The following is a 16557-nucleotide window of genomic DNA, read 5'->3' as shown; positions in this document are numbered from 1 at the left end:
AGAGTGGCTGCAACAACACTCCAGAAACTTGACACCATCCAGGACAAAACAAACTGATTGGCACAGCATCTATCACCTTAAGCACTGATTCCCTCCACCACGGCACACTGTGGTACGCTGTGTAACATCTATAACATGCATTGCAGAAACTTGCCAAAACTTCCTTGACAACCCCTCCCAAATCTGCACCCTCTACCACCCTGAAGGACAAAGTCAGCAGGCGTATGGGAACACCACCACCTGAAAGTTCCCCACCCAAGTCACACACCATCCTGAACTGGAAATACATCACCTTTCCATCATTGTTTCTGGTTGAAAATCCTGCAACTCCCTACCTAACAGCCCCACCGATGTACCTTCATCAGAGGGAGTGCAGTGGTTCAAGAAGACAAATCACCACTCCTTTTTCAAGGGCAGTTAGGATTGGACAATAAACACTGACCTTAGCCAATGATGTCCACATCCCATGAGTGAATTAGAAAAACCTGTCAATAAATTTCCAGATAGCTAGTGTACGCATGAAGTCAGAAAAACCAACAGCTTATAAGATCATTTAGGGTAGAATCAGTCCATCATTTTATTGAATGATTTCATGGGCCATATATAATGTTCAGTGAATGGGTGCCGTGGATGTATCTTTCATTCCCACCCATGCCCGTCGCCCCACAGCGATTTAATGTCCTGCCTCCCAGTGCTGCCAACCAATTGGATGGCCAGCAGCTCTCTGGTCTCAGTGGCCCCACCAGGAGTGGTGCCCGCTGCTGGTACTGCATCCAGTCCCCAACAACACTCGTCACTGGATGCAAGGTAATCGGGGAAGGGCATTGCTGGGGGCAAGATGGCAGGCTCCGAAGAAGACGAGGGAGATGGGGGTGTGGCTGGGGGGTGGTGTGGCTGGGGGGGGGGGGGGGGGGGGGGGGTCGGTGGTGTGGTGGTGTCTGGGATGGACAAGGTAGGAGGAGGGGAAATGCAGGGATGTCTGGAGCTTAAGGGGAGCCTCCAATCAAATCAGGATGCCCATAAAGGAGGCAGTCCACTGCCCCCCACTTACCGCCTGAAGCACGAGTGTTATCTGCTGGGTTTCTGACCTGTTGTCGGCCTTAGTTCGCTGCCAATCAAATAGCAGAGGCAGTAAATGTCCTTTAAATTGTCATTAATTGGCCACTTAATGGTCTCAGTTGGCACAAGGGCAGACAATGGCAGTGTTGTAGGTGTAGATGCCTGGAAAGGCACCCATGGCATTTTACAGGTTCTCGTCTGCAAATGTCCTGCAAGGGAGCGTAAAATTCTGCCCCATCTGTGTGGCACAAGTTTGAGTTCCCCAATATTACTAATCTTATTATCCAGGCATCCTATCCATTGCTTCTTATGTCTGAATGTGCTGATAACTTGCCACAGGTGCTGTTTTCTGTCTGCATGCCCCGTTCACATCATTCTAGTGTACAGACTATTAATAATTCCATTTTGACTTATTCAGCAAAGTATGGCTTTATCATTAATTAAAGTTATCAGTTTGAACTCTACATGTGGCAAAGTAGATCTCAAGATATGAGCATTAGTTTATTAATTTCAATAGGGCTGATGAAAATGGGACATTGGGAACATGAACTGGCTGATATAGGTTGTGAGAATTTTCCTTTCTGTTGTGGAGCTCCAACTGATCAGAATTAATGAGTGGCTGCCCTCTCTGAAAGCTGCTAAAGTGATAGGACTGAGTCTAGATAGTTTCTTAAGCATGGATTGGAGTTCACAATATCTTGCCATTAATTCTAGCACTAACTTAACACTAGTTTTGGCAATAAGGCTAACAAAACTGAGGTGCGAAAACGTCATATTGGTGTGATGATAAAGAATGTGTGGGCACTCTCTGTAAGGTTCAAGTGTTGGGCTAAAGTAAATGAAGTAACTCCGCCAAGGTGTTGCTGACGGGAGGTGTTTCATACATGGGTAGGGTTTTCAGGTTCAAGGAATACCTACATGATAGCCTCATTGAATTCTGCTCTATGCAGGATGTACTCTAAATTGTTAATATTTCTTGTGACATATGCACTGTAATTTTATATTGTAAATACATGTACAAAGTAATTTTCTTAAAGAACGTGTTTTAAGACAATGGCAGGAAAATGATCCGATATGCAGAAATTACTTTTAGTGTTCAGATGGTTTATTTTCTTTTTTTAGATTCAGAAATCTATCTGGGGACAAAGCAATATGGCAAAGATACAATTACATTATCCAAGACTTCTTGAGCAGTTCTCTACCCAAGATATCTTAACACACCCAGTTAATGACTTTTCAACCCATCAGCAAATACTTCTGAACCACAAAGTTGCCCACAACTTCAGTAAGATTAATATTGCTAAACAAGATCTTTGTTTCTGTTTAAAGAACTTCTTTGCACAATGTCTAATGCAAGTCTGTGTAGTATATGCAGCAATGACATAACTACAGTTAGAACTATTATTTTTCAGACACATGGGGTGAAATTTGCTTTCACCGGTAGCGTAAAGTGGACTCATAGGGCTGGATGTAATGGGGGGTGGGGGGGGTGGAGTTTAGATTCCCAGTGTCCCCCTTTCCCAGTGAAAATGTTGGGCAGCAAGGCTGCCCCCGCTATGGCGGGTCATCCTGCAGGTATTTAATGCTTGTGAGCCACAGGGGGTCCATTAAGGAGGCACCCATTGCCCCCCAATTGCCCATGCAGTGAAAACTACTGGGCTGGACTTTTGGCAAGAGTCTCTCCTGCTGCTGGTAAAATTGAGGCGGGGGCACAGCATCCTTGGCATTTTATGCCACCCTCACTTGAAGATCTGCCTTGGCGTGAGGGGGGGTGGTGCCATAAAATCCACCCCATAGTGATTTATCAGCCTGTTTTGCATTGCACCTGACTTCTTTACTTTCTATTGTGAGGTATGAAACAGGCTATTTATTTCCATTTCTAAACCTGAGGAAAATCAGGAAAATTAATCCTGGAAAGCTAAGTTTAGCTATCCAATAGATAGGAGGATAAAACTATGTGGGCGAAAGATGAAACACATTGTTTGTTGAAGCTGTGCCAAACTGGCACACGAATGATAATCAGAATGTTTTTGAACTGTCTTTCGTGGACATTTTTGATCATGGTGTTTCCCCAGGCCTGCCATTTCTCCCATATTTAGTGAGAGACCCACCTGTGTATTGGGATCTTGTATTTTCTCTCCTGAGGAATGCAATGTATGGCCACAATTCGCACAATGCACTGCAACATCGAAAAGTGTCCACTTGTAATGTGGCTGTTCCAAAATCATGATTAAAAAGCTTAATTTGGCATACGAGTGCAGGAGCTGACCAGTGGAGGGCATACATGCATAGGGGGAAAATATTTTTCTGGAGGTAACGAGTGAACAGAGACACATATAAGTAGCATAGAATTAACTTGCCTCAACTGAGTCGGAGATTGTGCCACTTCTTGGAGCAAACAGCGTAAAGTAGAAGAATAACAAATAAAGATTAAAATATCCTGCATCACATTTTTATTACCTTGAGATTGAATTCATTTTCTAGCCCTTTTTAAATCATTAAAAATTAAATGATCCATTCAAAAGCTATGATTGTTTAAAATTTGTAATTTGGAATATATTTTCTGTGGAGAAGGTTCTATTAAGCACTGATTAGTGTCTTTCTATTCAACAGAAATGTTCAATGATGAGTGAGTCATTTTTTATATTAAGAATGCCACACTCTGTTTCAAATTCATTTTTATTCAAGTTTAAAATTGATCATCTAGAACCATGGAACCATAGAAAAGTTATGGCACAGAAAGGCCATTCAGCCCATCATGTCTGTGCCAGCCACAAAAAGAGGAAAAAAAAAGTCGCTCATTTTAATCCCAATTTCCAGTGCCTGGTCCATAGCCTTGCAGGTTATAGCACTTCAGATGCAGACCCAGGTACCTTTTAAATGAGTTGAGCATTTCAGCCTCAACCACCAATTTCGGCAATGAATTCCAGATGCCCACCACATTCTGTATGAAAAATGTTTTCCTAATTTCTAATCCTTTTCCAATCACCTTAAATCTATGCCCCCTTGTAATTAACTAGGGGAAACAAGTCTTTACTGTCGACCCTATCTAGGCTCCTCATAATTTTGTACACCTCAATTAGGTCGCCCCTCAGCCTCCTCTGTTCTTAGGAAAACAGACCTGGCAGCATTCTTGTAAATCTTTTCTGCACTCTCTCCAGAGCAATTATGCCCTTCCTATAATGTGGTGACCAGAACTGTACACAAAATTCCAGCAGTGGCCTAACCAGTGTTTTATACAGTTCCATCATTGCATTCCTGCCTTTGTGTTCAATACCTTGTCCAATAAAGGAAAGCATTCTATATGTTTTCTCTACCACCTTATTCAACTGTCTTGCCACCTTCAGGTACCTGTGGACATGCACTCCAGGGTTTAGGGTTGATGGGCCCTACCTTTTCCTTAATTATTTGATTGCTCTTAATGTACTGGTAAAACATTTTTGGGTTTTCTTTGATTATACCTACCAATATTTTTTCGTATCCTCTCTTTGCTTTCTTAATTTCCATTTCTACTACACCCCTGTACTTCCGATACTCCTCTAGGCTTTCTACAGTATTAATTCCTTTGTGACTGCCATAAGCTTTCTTTTTCTGTTTTACCTTGACCCTATGCTTCTGGATAACCAGGGGGCTCTAGATTTGGCAGCACCACCCTTTTTTTGTGGTACACTGTGCCTGTAGAATCTCGCTTTTGAATGCCTCCCACTGATTTGACACTGTTTTCCCTCCTAATAGCTGTATCCAGTCCAGTCTCGCCAGCTCACCTCTCAGCTTTATAAAATTTGTCTTCCCCCAATTTAGAACTTTCACCCCTGTTCTATCTTCATCCTCTTCCACAATGGTGCTAAATCTAACTGTATTATAGTCACTATCTCCAAAATGGCCCCTCACTGCTACCTCATGAAGCAAAATGAAGGAAAGACGGGGTCACTAATTATTGGTAAAACTACAATTGGATAAGGTACAGGGTTGTAGGTGGGTTTGCAGGTTGGAGTTTTGCGATTTGCTTTGCTGGTGATGAAAATTTGTCAAATTTCTCTCCACGTCATGTGTTGTGGGAGTGATAAAGCAAACATGTGTTTAAAAACAACCTAGCTTTTGGGGCCTGCTTTATATCTTAAATTTCTGGATGATCCATTTAGAAACTTGACTGTGGCAGAGCAGTGGGAGCTTCAGTCTGGATCTGTGGGCTGGAAACATGAGTTGGGTCTGTTTTTGTGCTGGAAACCTGCCTCCAGTGGGAAATTGATTAAAATTCAGATTTTCACCGGGGTGGGGGTGGGAGGGGGAGGTGGGGGGGGGGGGGGGGGGGGGAGGGGGAGGGGGGGGCGGGTAAGGGTGAGCCTTTAATTGAAACGGACAAGTTTCCTGTCCACTTAGGGCCATTGGGTGCAGGAATGAAGGTGGATCAGATGAAGTGTGGGATTCATTTAGACGCCCCATGACAGCCATTACTGAGGCTGCTGGTTGTCCTGAGGGAGAGACCTGTGGTTTGTGGCAAAGCCATCCACTGCACCAGAGGGAAGTGAGATGTCATAGGGGAGCCGGAGGCCCGACAGCCAGGGCAGGGCAGGCCCTCGCTTCATCAGTACCGGTCTGGATCTAATGCTGGAAGCGGTGAGCGGGAAGAGGGAGGTCCTTGTCCTGGGGGATGGCAAGAGGAAACCACATCATCATAAGGCAGGGGCACCTCTCTGTTTAGTGTCACCTCTCTCCATCTCCGCTTCTTACATCTCCCTTACCTCCTGCTCTGGCCTCGATGAGCCATCTCCTTCCAGGCCCTGACCGTCTTCAAAGTCCAGACCTCTTTGGAGGTTCAGGTAATGAATGGTGCAGAAGACCACCGCAAGGACTGAAACCCTTGCAGGATGGTATAGTGGGACATCACCCGATTGGTCCAGGAACTGGAATTGCATCTTCAGAAGCAGAATGAATTGCTAAGTGGTTGTCCTGCTAAGCAAGTGGCATTGGTTGTATTGCCTTTGTGCCTCTATCTGGGGCTCCCGTAGAGGTGTCAGGAACTGTCTCTTCAAGGGATCTTCCTTGTCCACTAGGATCCAACCACTCACTTTGGGGATTGGGGTAACGATCTGAGGCAGACTGGACTGGTGGAGGATGAAGGAGTCATGGCAGCTGCCAGGGAAGCAAATGCGCTCATGGAGGAAGCCCTTGTTGGACACTGAAGGATTTGAAGCCCTTTCTATTGATGGATCTCACTGCCAGTCACTACATGTCTTGATGGGCACTGAGGCCCAATCAGTGATGCCCTGCACCTGGCAGAATCCAGGGTTGGAGTCGAAATCCACTACCTCTGCCTTAAAATTATTCAAAGACCCTGCTTCCACTGCCATTTGAGGAAGAGAATTCCAAAGACTCATGACCCTCTGAGAGAAAACAATTCTCCTCATCTCTGTCTTAAATAAGTGACCTCTTATTTTTAAAGTGACCCCTAGGGCAGAATTTTGCGCTCATCGGGCGGGCTTGGTGGGGGCAGGCAGGAGCGGTCGGGAAGCTGACCTCCACCCGTGATTGGGGCCCGACCACGATTTCACGCTGGTGGGCCAATTAAGTCCTGCCCAGCATGAAACGTAGCCCGTCACTGGCTGGTAAGGGCCGAGCGGGGGCGGGGGCCTGTCGACCACCGGATCCAATGGCGACCTGGCGGCCTGTTTAAAAATGGACAAAAAGAAAGAAGGATGTCTGTCTGCCGCTGTAAAGATGGACTGGAGTGCTGCAACAAATGCCAGGTGAGTGGACACTCGGCTCACCTGTTTTTCCAATGAGTGCCTTGCTGCCCTCCTGGAAGGGACACCCTTGTCCCCAGAGGTGGGAGGAGGAGGCGACCACACCCCACCAAGAGGGCATGGGAGGAGGTGGCAGCCCGGGTGAGCAGCCACAATGTGGTGCGGCACACCTGAGTGCAGTGCCGGAAGTGCTTCAATGACCTGCTGCGCTCAGGAGTACCGTGTCAGCATGGGTCACTGTGTTCAATTGTTAAGGCCTGTCCCCCGCTAGAGCTCAGGGGTGTTAGAGTCTGAGTTCCAACTGTCAATCATGCCAGCGTTGGCCAAGGGGGTGAGCCCTGGCTGCTTTGACTGAGTGCCTTGCGGCTCGAGGGCCACGATTCGGATGTGCCTTGCAAGGTGTTCCTCACCTGGGATTGGCCTGGCTGCAATGCCGCTGCAGGTAGAGAGTGGACTAATCAATGCTCCTCTGTTCTTTCAGGAGAAGATATCCTATAACAATATTGAGAGGCCGTTGGCTGATGGAGGACCTCCACACCTCCTCATCCCCTCCCAGTATGAGCAGGAGGTCTTGGAGTTTGAGAGGTCAAGCAGACACGGTGAGGCTGGTGTCAGATGAAGGTAAGCGTGCAGTGCACTGAGGTGAGAATTTTGGCTCGTGCAGCCATACTAGTGTAGTCTCTTCATTGATGTGAGCCTCGAACCTGGAATACCCATTGATCATTGAAAGAAGATGGCACCATGATGCAGATTTCCATTGTCTCACCAGGGTGCCTGGCATGCACAGTGACAGTGTGGTGACTTTAACTAACAACATGTCCTTCTTCTCCCTTTTAGGTTCGCCAGCATGCATTCGCTCTCCGGACCCTGAAAGGCTACCCCTGACCCCGGAGGACCATCATGCTCCCCACGCACCTGTGTCACACCTGCTCTCTGAACCAGGCACCAGCGCAGATACCAGCACCTCGGTGTGCATTAGTTCGGCGGCTGTTATCTCAGTGCACATTGGTCAGGGCACTTCACACTCGCTTGAGGTGCAGGCGGATGCAGAGATTGCCCATAGCACCGGCAGTCGGAGGACTGATGAAGATCAGGATGATACTCAGACAAAGGCAGATGATAAGCCTCTGGAGTCGCCCATTAGGCAGCAGATGCTGGACATCCAGCGGGGTGTGCAGGAGGATCTGGTGGAGATCCATGAGGGTATGCGTGCCATGGTCTATGTTGTGGAGGAGTCCATGCGGTGCATGAGCACTACACTGACCCTCGTGGGTGAGCGCAATGCCTCCTCCATGGAGAGAGTGGCAACTCTCATGGAGAGGCTGCTCCAGAAAAAGAATCAGGGGTTCCTGGGGTTGCACTTGGACCTATAAGCCCTCACACAGGCACTGACCTCAGCTGGTCAGTGTCCTTGCGTGAGATGGATGAGGCACCCAGCATCTCAGCTAGGTGCCTGCCCATCGATGGCTAGCAAGGAGGTCCTCAGCGATCTCGCGTTGGCGCACGAGCTGTTTGTCATCTCTGTGGGCTCCTTTCAGGGCGCTCTGGATGATGGCAGCAGCCCCTCCACTCCTCTGCCAGTGACTGTGGCATCCGGTGAGGCTGTGGTGACTGGGGAGATGCCAGCTGTGGCACTGGCCGCTCCCTCCCGGGCAAGGCCAGTACAGGCTTCACGGGCCATAGGACGACCACCAAGGTCATCAAGGCCAACAGGACAGCAGAGTCAGCAGGGTGTGTCCAATGCCAAGGCCAACGGTGGGGAGCACCCAGACGTAGTACCTGTTAACATAATTTTAAAGCACCTTAAACAGAAGAGGGACTAGTCACGGGTGATCTTTTGTTTCCCCATTTTGTTTTTCTTTTTTTAATGGTGTGACTACCAACACTGGATATTGTCCCATTCAAGACTATGTGAGTTCCAACATTAAACTTCATTTGCTTTTGTATTATTGGCTTGAGTATGCTTCATTTATTTTGTAGTTGCAGGATAGGCCAGTATGTAATGCTGAACGTCGGTGACTCGAGCCTTTATTGCACAGAAACTGAGTTTATCTTGGGGGCCAAGGAAAGGGTAATTTCTGTGTTGCAGAACGGAGGTGGCAGCCCTGGCATGAGGTGGTAGTTCTTATTTGGCAGCATAGCTGAAGGAGCGTTGGATCATAGCGTCCCTGGTGTTCCTGCCTCCCTAGAGGTTACTGAGGTCTGCCTCCACACCCTCAGCGTTTTCTTCACCATGTTCCTCTTCTGACTCACTACTGGGCTCATCATCTAGGGCCTGTGCTGCTGTGTCAAGATCCTCCTCCTCCAGTAGGCCCCCCTTGTCAGTGCCAGATTGTGGAGAGTGCAGCATGCAACCACTATCAGCGACACCCTCTGGGGGGTATTGGAGTGCGCCTCTTGAATGGTCCAGGCATCGGAAGTGCATCTTGAGAAGACCTACCGTCCTCTCTACCGCTGCCCTTGTGTAGCCATGGCTGCTGTTGTACCGCTGCTCCGCCTCTGTTCTTGGATGGCGGAGAAGCGTCATGAGCCACCTTTTCAAAAGATACCCTTGTCACCCAGCAGCCATCCATCCAGTTGGACTGGAGCACTAAAGAACCTGGGAGTGTCTCAGCATATGTGCGTCATGGGAGCTGCCAGGGTATCGTGCACAGACTTGTAGAACCCGCACCTTGTGATCATACACTATCTTCACGTTCATGGAGTGGAATCCGTTCCTGTTGACCAAGTCACCTGGCTGACCTGCTGGCGCCTTGATGGCCACATGTGTGCAGTCGATGGTAGCCCGGACAGGCTCTGTCTGGCTGGCCTCGTCCATACGGAAATGAACGAAAGTCAATACCCACCTGAACAGAGCTTCTGTCACTAGCTTTACGCAACTATGGACAGCTGATTGGGAGACTCCACACAGATCCCCCACTGACCCCTAGAAGGAGCTGGAGGCATAGACGTTGAGGGCCACTGTGACCTTCAGGGCCACTGGCATGGGGTTTCCACCCACACAGTTGGAGCCGATCTCAGGCCTGATCACCTGGCAAAAGGAGGTCATGGTCTCCCTTGAGAGGCAGAGCCTCCTTCAGCATTGCACCTTGGAAATATTGAGGTAGCTGCATTGCCACCTATAAACCCTAGCAGCAGGATAGTGGCGTCTTCTGCAGCCCCTTCTGCCTTGGACTTGCTGTTGTCCCTGCACCCCTTATGCCTGCGCCTCTCCTCCCACAGGTCCCTCCCCTGGAAGCTGCATTGGGACACCTGGCTTCTTCTCCGTTTTGCCCCTCTCTTCCTCCTCAGAGGAGGTGCCTCCAGCAGAGACCACAATCCCCATTACCAGGGTAAGGGAAGGCTGCCTGATGCTTGGAAGTGTCTACATGGTCCGAATCCTCAGGGGGCCTGGAAGACACCAGTGACTCCCAAAATGAAGCCTGGAAATGCTAGGAATGAGGTCCCAATCAGGGATTAAACTGCCAAGTCTCAATAAGCCACCAGCAGCAAGTTATCTCCAAAACTCCTCACTACTCACATTGTCAATGCTGCTGACCCTTCTTACCCTGCCCGTGGACGAGGTTTTGCAAATTGTGGCCTGCCCGCCCGCCCGTTTTGCCCATGCAACAAGTGAAACATTGCACGGGTTACATTAAATCGCTGTCAGTTGGGTTGTTACGGGCCTTAACTGGCCTGTTAATTAAGGCCAGGCGTGGCTCTGACTCCCACATGCGCCCGCCGAGCGAAATATCGCGTAAGTGCGTGATGACCTCGGGGCACTTACCTGACGTAATCGCGTGTCACTTTATGCTCGAGCGGGTTGGGCGCACGCCTGCCCACTCAGCAAAAAATTCTGCCCCTAGTTCTAGATTCTCCCAGGAGAGGAAACATCCTCTCCACATCCACTCTATCAAGGCCCCTCAGGACCCAAAGGTTTCAATCAAGTCACCTCTTACTTTTCTAAGCTCCAGTGGATACGACTCTAACCTGTCCAACCTTTCCTCGTAAGACAGCCCACCCATTCCAGATATTAGTCTGGTAAACCTTCTCTGAACTGCTTCTAATGCATTTGCATCTTTCCTTAAATAAGGAGACCAGTACTATGCACAAGACTCCAGATGTCTCACCAGCGTCCTATACAATTGAAGCATAACCTCTCTACTTTAATTTTCATTCCCCTCACAATAAACAATAACATTCTATTAGCTTTCCTAATTACTTACTGTACCTGCACACGAGCTTTTTGTGATTCATGCACTAGGACACCCAGATCCCTCTGTATCTCAGAACTCCTCAGTCTCTCATCATTTCAATAACATGCACCTGCCAAAGTGGACAATTCCACATTTGCCTGCATTATACTCCATTTGCCAGATCTTTGCCCACTCACTTAATCTATCTATGTCACTTTGTAGCCTCCTTATGTCCTTTTCACAACTTACTTTCCTACCCATCTTTGTATCATTAGCAAGTTCAGAAATGCGCAAGTTAAGAGCCCAAATAAAAGTTAAAAAGAATATACAAATCAGTCCTTGGCTTGCCCGTGAAGCATATATGGTGGTACATTGCAGGCATTAAGTTGGGTGACTTTGGTAGAGCTAACTTTGGCAGTTTTGCAGTCTGTTGGAGTCACTTGATGGCTTGTTCCCAGAGGGAGAGATGATCTGTTTGCAGCAGTAACTGAAGAGGTGGTCCTGTTTCTTTCTGCTTGCTGCCTGCTAGACAACTTGCCTCCAGTGAGAGAGGGAGAGAGATCTCCTGCCTGTCTTTGCAGGTAAGACTGAAGACTAGTGTAGCTTCTTGCTTCTCACTCACATGTCTTCAGCCAGGTTTTAGCTCGTTTTCTCTGTGCATTCCGGGGAGGGGGATATGGGCATGTCTTGCACCCACAGTCCATTTCCTTTTCATCTCAGAATGTTTTTACACATTCTGAGATATTAATCAACAAGAGATTTTGTTTGGATTTCTGATGATATGTTGGAAACAGTCTCTATTGTGTCCCCAAACACCAAAGATTAAAGTCTAGCCTTTTGCATTTTCCATACCTTTCTTTCAAGTGTCCCTGTTTGAATTTGGCCTTGACACCCTTCAGGTGTGAAATTCCATGTTCTCGGTATAATCCACATAGGAATTTTGCAGAAAGTGATCCCTTTACAGGATCAGCCATCAGTGCCTTTTCCTGTATTTAAAAAAAAACACAGTTCTCTCTTAAAAAGTTCAGTCTGCCAGTCGGTAGTTGGTGAAGCTGTAGTCTATTTTTATGACATTTATACCCTGGGCAGCTTTGATTGGCTCCCCACTGAGTACCCACCCCCCTTCAACTGTTGAGAAACTGATAGCTTCTGAAACCTGTGCCCTTCCCCTTCCACAAGCTCTAAACAAGCTTCTCAACTAGATAATTGGCTTGAATGGGGAGGAGAGCAGGATTCCTGCTTCACCATGCCCCTGCCCTGATGATTATTCTGCCTGGCTCCGATATTTTTGGGGCTCTCCATTCCACCTTTGGGGGTCAGTGAAAGTTCAGCCTCATAAATCTTGTCACCGGGCTCCAGAAAACAGTTTTAACATTGTAAGCACCGAGAGCTGGCACTTAGAAGTTGGGCTTACAGAATTCGGATTAAATGAACAAGAGCAACTCCAGCGTCCAGCCATGTAAAGGTAATGCCATGCAAAGGTCTTAGTTATGTAGGTATCTAAGTAACTGAGTTATGTGCTCATAAAGGAATGGACTGAAACACATCGTGGACAGCAAATTGGGGAGGAGCAGGCAGTGTATAGGAGCTGAATGAAAGAAAGGATTAGATGGAATGCTGGTACACTGGTTGGCATTTCCACTGTGTTTGGGTTTAAGATGCTGAAGTGGTCTCTAAATTAGAGTTATGTTGAAGGAGCAAATCAAAAAGCGCTGCTGGAGTATAGACTGAGGGTATTCCCACACTCCATGTGATGGTTGCTGTTCTCACTTTTAGCATCAGCAAATTGCCTTAGCTCAGTTCACATTGAATAACAACCTCAGCCCTTCACTTTCTCTTTTGGAATGAAACACACATTGGGCATGCAGCTAACTCACAACAGGAAATCTCACATCTAGGATTTCACCAATACTAACAGCTGTCTTTCTGTTTTATTGCTGACTTTCTTTCTCCGGAAGAGGTATGAAACATTTCTATTTTTCTGTGTGCTTTCACTTTTTTAAATCAGGAAATTTGGAGGGGGGTAATCTGCTCCTAGGCCTTCACTAAATCCCCAGTTTACAATCACTTAGAGTGGCATGTGATGACTCTCTAATTGTTTCCCTCTGCATTATGGAAAACCTTTGTCCTCTATCCAGTGCATCTGCACAGTCACATAGATGAGGCCAAGACCTCAGCAGGGTTCTGATGAAGAGTCATATGGACTCGAAATGTTAACCATATTCCCCTCCGCAGATGCTGTCAGACCTGCTGAGCTTTTCCAGCTATTTTTGTTTTTGTTTCAGATTTCCAGCATCCACAGTATTTTGCTTTTACCTCAGTAGGGTTGGTGGAGCTGGCAGGGATGGTTCTCCATTCCTCCATTCCAGTGCTGCAGTTTTCCAGAAGAAAGAGCAGGAGTGTTCTCTCTGTCTTGGATTATTTATCCCTCAGCCAACATCATGAAAACAGATTTCTGGTCATTATCACATTGCTGCTGTGAGATCTTGTACGCATATTGTCTGCTCTGCTTTCCTATATTATAACATTGGCCAGACTATAAAAGTTCTTAATTGGCCATAAAGCACTTTGGGACCTTCAAAGGTTGTGAAAAGAACAACATAAATGTAAGTCTTTCTTTTTCTTGATCTAAGCTCCCACACCTTATGACATCTTGCAAGGGACATCTACTGTCTTTTCTTTCCCAAGATTTCTCTTGAAAAGGTTGCAAATCCATTAAAAAATATATATTTAACACAATAGCAACCAAATCCAAGAGGCTAAAGTGGGATTTAAAGATGAGAACATGAATTTTGGTTACAGACATTGGTGCTTGGGGAGCTTATACAGAGTTTATGCAGGGCCAGGGAGAGAGAGAAATCATGGCCCTATCCCATGCCATCCCCCTCAACCGTGTATATGTGTGTGTGTGTTGCTTGCTCCCAGTTTCAGGGTTCACACACACACACTCTCTCACCCTCCCTCTCTCTCTCACCGTCTCTTCCATGCTCACTCTTTCTCATACACGTGCATTCCCTCTCTCAAATACTCACTCCCTCTCACACCCCCACTCTTGCACACACTCCCACTCTCGTGCACACTCTAGTGCACACTCCCTCTCACGTCCACGTTCGTGCGCACACACACTGTCGCACTAACTCTCATGCATGCACACACTCGCATGTGCACACGCTAGCGCGCATGCTGTCTCTCAGTCTCACGTGTGCACACTCTCGCGTGCACGCACTGTCTATCACACACACTCCCACAGACATTTTCTTACATGTGCTCTCACACGCTCTCTCATGCTCTCACACGCTCTCTCACGTGGTCTCTCATGCTCTCTCCCACACTCACTGTCTTGCACACTCACACTCGCACATCCTCACTCTTGCGCACACTCCCAGTCTTTCACACACTCCCAGTCTTTCGCACATTCCCACTCTTGCGCACATTCCCACTCTTGCGCACATTCCCACTCTTGCACACATTCCCACTCTTGCGCACATTCCCACTCTTGCGCACATTCCCACTCTCGAGCACACTCTCTCTCACTCTCACAGTGAACCCACAGTTTCTGTGCTCTTCCCAACAGAATTTTCAGTAGTTACAACTTTCCTCTTTTTTTCCTGCCCTGTCAGTTAAACACAATGTTTCCCTGTCGCCTCGATACCATTAAACTGTTTTCTGAATTGAGCACTGAACTGATTTTCTCTTGACCTGTTTACTGGAGTGTGGATTGGAAGCAATGGGGGAAGTGGGGAATGCATTCTCATCCTGAAGACTACTACCCACCACACCAGTGATGTCTACCTCCATAAACCTTGCCTTCCTGGTCTTCTGAGTGATATGTTGGTGATTTTCCAATCTGCATGCTCCATCACAGCCTATCTGTGTGAAGTAGTGTACCCATATTTCCTTATCTGAGTCCAGGGATGCACAGCCTGAAACTCATTCACACCATATGAAGTCGTGGAGCATGCCCTGAGGCCCCTACATGCTTCAACACTAATTGCCTGTGTTAATCTCTTTAGCGTTTACCAGTGGCCTCACTACTCAGAATTTGTGGTTCCAGGGCAAGTTTCTCTGGACCATCCAGGGATTCAGTGAATGGGGTTGGGGATTAAGGAGGTCGGGGGTGGGAGAGTTGTGCGGAGCATGCACAGTGTCGGATGCAATGGGGTCGGGAAGGGGTCAGCTCAGGGCCACACACCATCAAGTGGGAGCAGGTTGGGAAGGGCTTTCTGGGGGTAGAGGTGAGGAAACTGGACGCTTTGCTACACCTTATCTTGCGCTCCACCCCAGTCTGAAGTGAAGCTCCAAAAGAACAGTCTTCACATGAGTTCCAGTCCTCACATGAGTCCCAACATGAGGTAAGAAAGGAGGGACTGGGGAATCTGGCGAGTCATAGTTGCCCAATGATTGCTGCTGTTCAGAGCAACAGCAATCATTGGCCGAGTAGCCTGTCAGTGGAGATTATCTACACATTGGACTGGCTGCTTAAGACACTGAACATCCCGATTGACAGGCTACTTGACCAATGAGCATGAACCCCCTAAAGGCACAAGCCCTGGTCATTAGCACTGTCTGCACCCGCCCCTCCTGGGTCCTGAGCTTATTTAAGCCTGTGAGGAATGGGGTAATGGGCATAATTTAAAAAAAAATTCTCAGTGAGTTATCTATTATTTTTGCTTCAGATTTTGGCTATTGATGTCATTTTTTTTTAAATGAGTAATCCAATCCTTGACCATAGCCTGGAGGATTAACTGATCTGGGCACCATCATTTAGTAACATTGAGTGTACAGCACCGAAACAGGCAATTCATCCCAACTGGTCCATGCCAAATATCCATGTTCCACAAAAGCCTCCTTGCACTCTTCTTCATCTAACCCTATCAGTTTACCCTTCTATTCCTATCTCCTTCATATACTTATGTGGAATCCCTTAAATGCATCTATGCTAAGCTATGCCTGATGGTAATGTGTCTCACATTCTGGCTCTGAGCAAATGATTTTTCATTAGCTGGTGGCACTTATGGGCTTGATTTTTAAAATTATGTTAAATGATGACTTTGTCAACTCTATAATGTGACCACTTGGACATTTAATTGGCTAGGGGAAAAAAAAACCTCATAAATATGTTTTTCCAGCCCACCATGGCCCATTTTTGACATCACCTATACCTTTACATTGCACAGTAAGAGCCAGGAACAGTGATTTCACACTCCCAGATCATTTGTGACTTGGTGATGCATGGAAATTTCTCTAATACTCACGATTCAAGTAGAAAGTTTAAGTGGGACTTTCTACATATTTGAAACCTTTGCATGAATCACAAACAGCAAAAATGTCCACAAATCATGAATGTTGGCAATACTGTAGGAAAAAGAACACAGGTGAGTGAAGCGTTTTGAATTTTCTTGGGTGTAACAAGCATCAGAATAGATTGATCAGAGTAAAAAATATAATGAATGTTATAATGAAATGATGCAAATCATAGAAGATGAAAGCTCTTAGACTGGAAAATAAATGGAAAACAGATTTTGTAGAATTTATCCTAATTAAATTAGGTTTCATAATTTATGGACAGTCAATGATTT

The 16557-nt window shown here is 46.9% G+C and overlaps 1 protein-coding gene across 1 annotated transcript in view; it reads left to right on the top strand.

Annotated features, from left to right (window-relative positions):
* LOC144688604 (uncharacterized) overlaps positions 1-16557 on the top strand; it is a 144183-nt gene that overhangs the window by 74367 nt on the left and 53259 nt on the right. The window contains exon 8 of the mRNA XM_078555373.1: positions 2182-2344. Within this exon, the coding sequence (XP_078411499.1) occupies positions 2182-2344 (163 nt within the window). The remainder of the gene's footprint in view (positions 1-2181; positions 2345-16557) is intronic.

This window comes from Cetorhinus maximus, chromosome 13, assembly GCF_964194155.1.
Source record: "Cetorhinus maximus chromosome 13, sCetMax3.hap1.1, whole genome shotgun sequence".
Classification (NCBI taxonomy): domain Eukaryota; kingdom Metazoa; phylum Chordata; class Chondrichthyes; order Lamniformes; family Cetorhinidae; genus Cetorhinus; species Cetorhinus maximus.
Note: the sequence above shows the minus strand (reverse complement) of the source record. Positions and strands in the feature narration are given on the sequence as shown.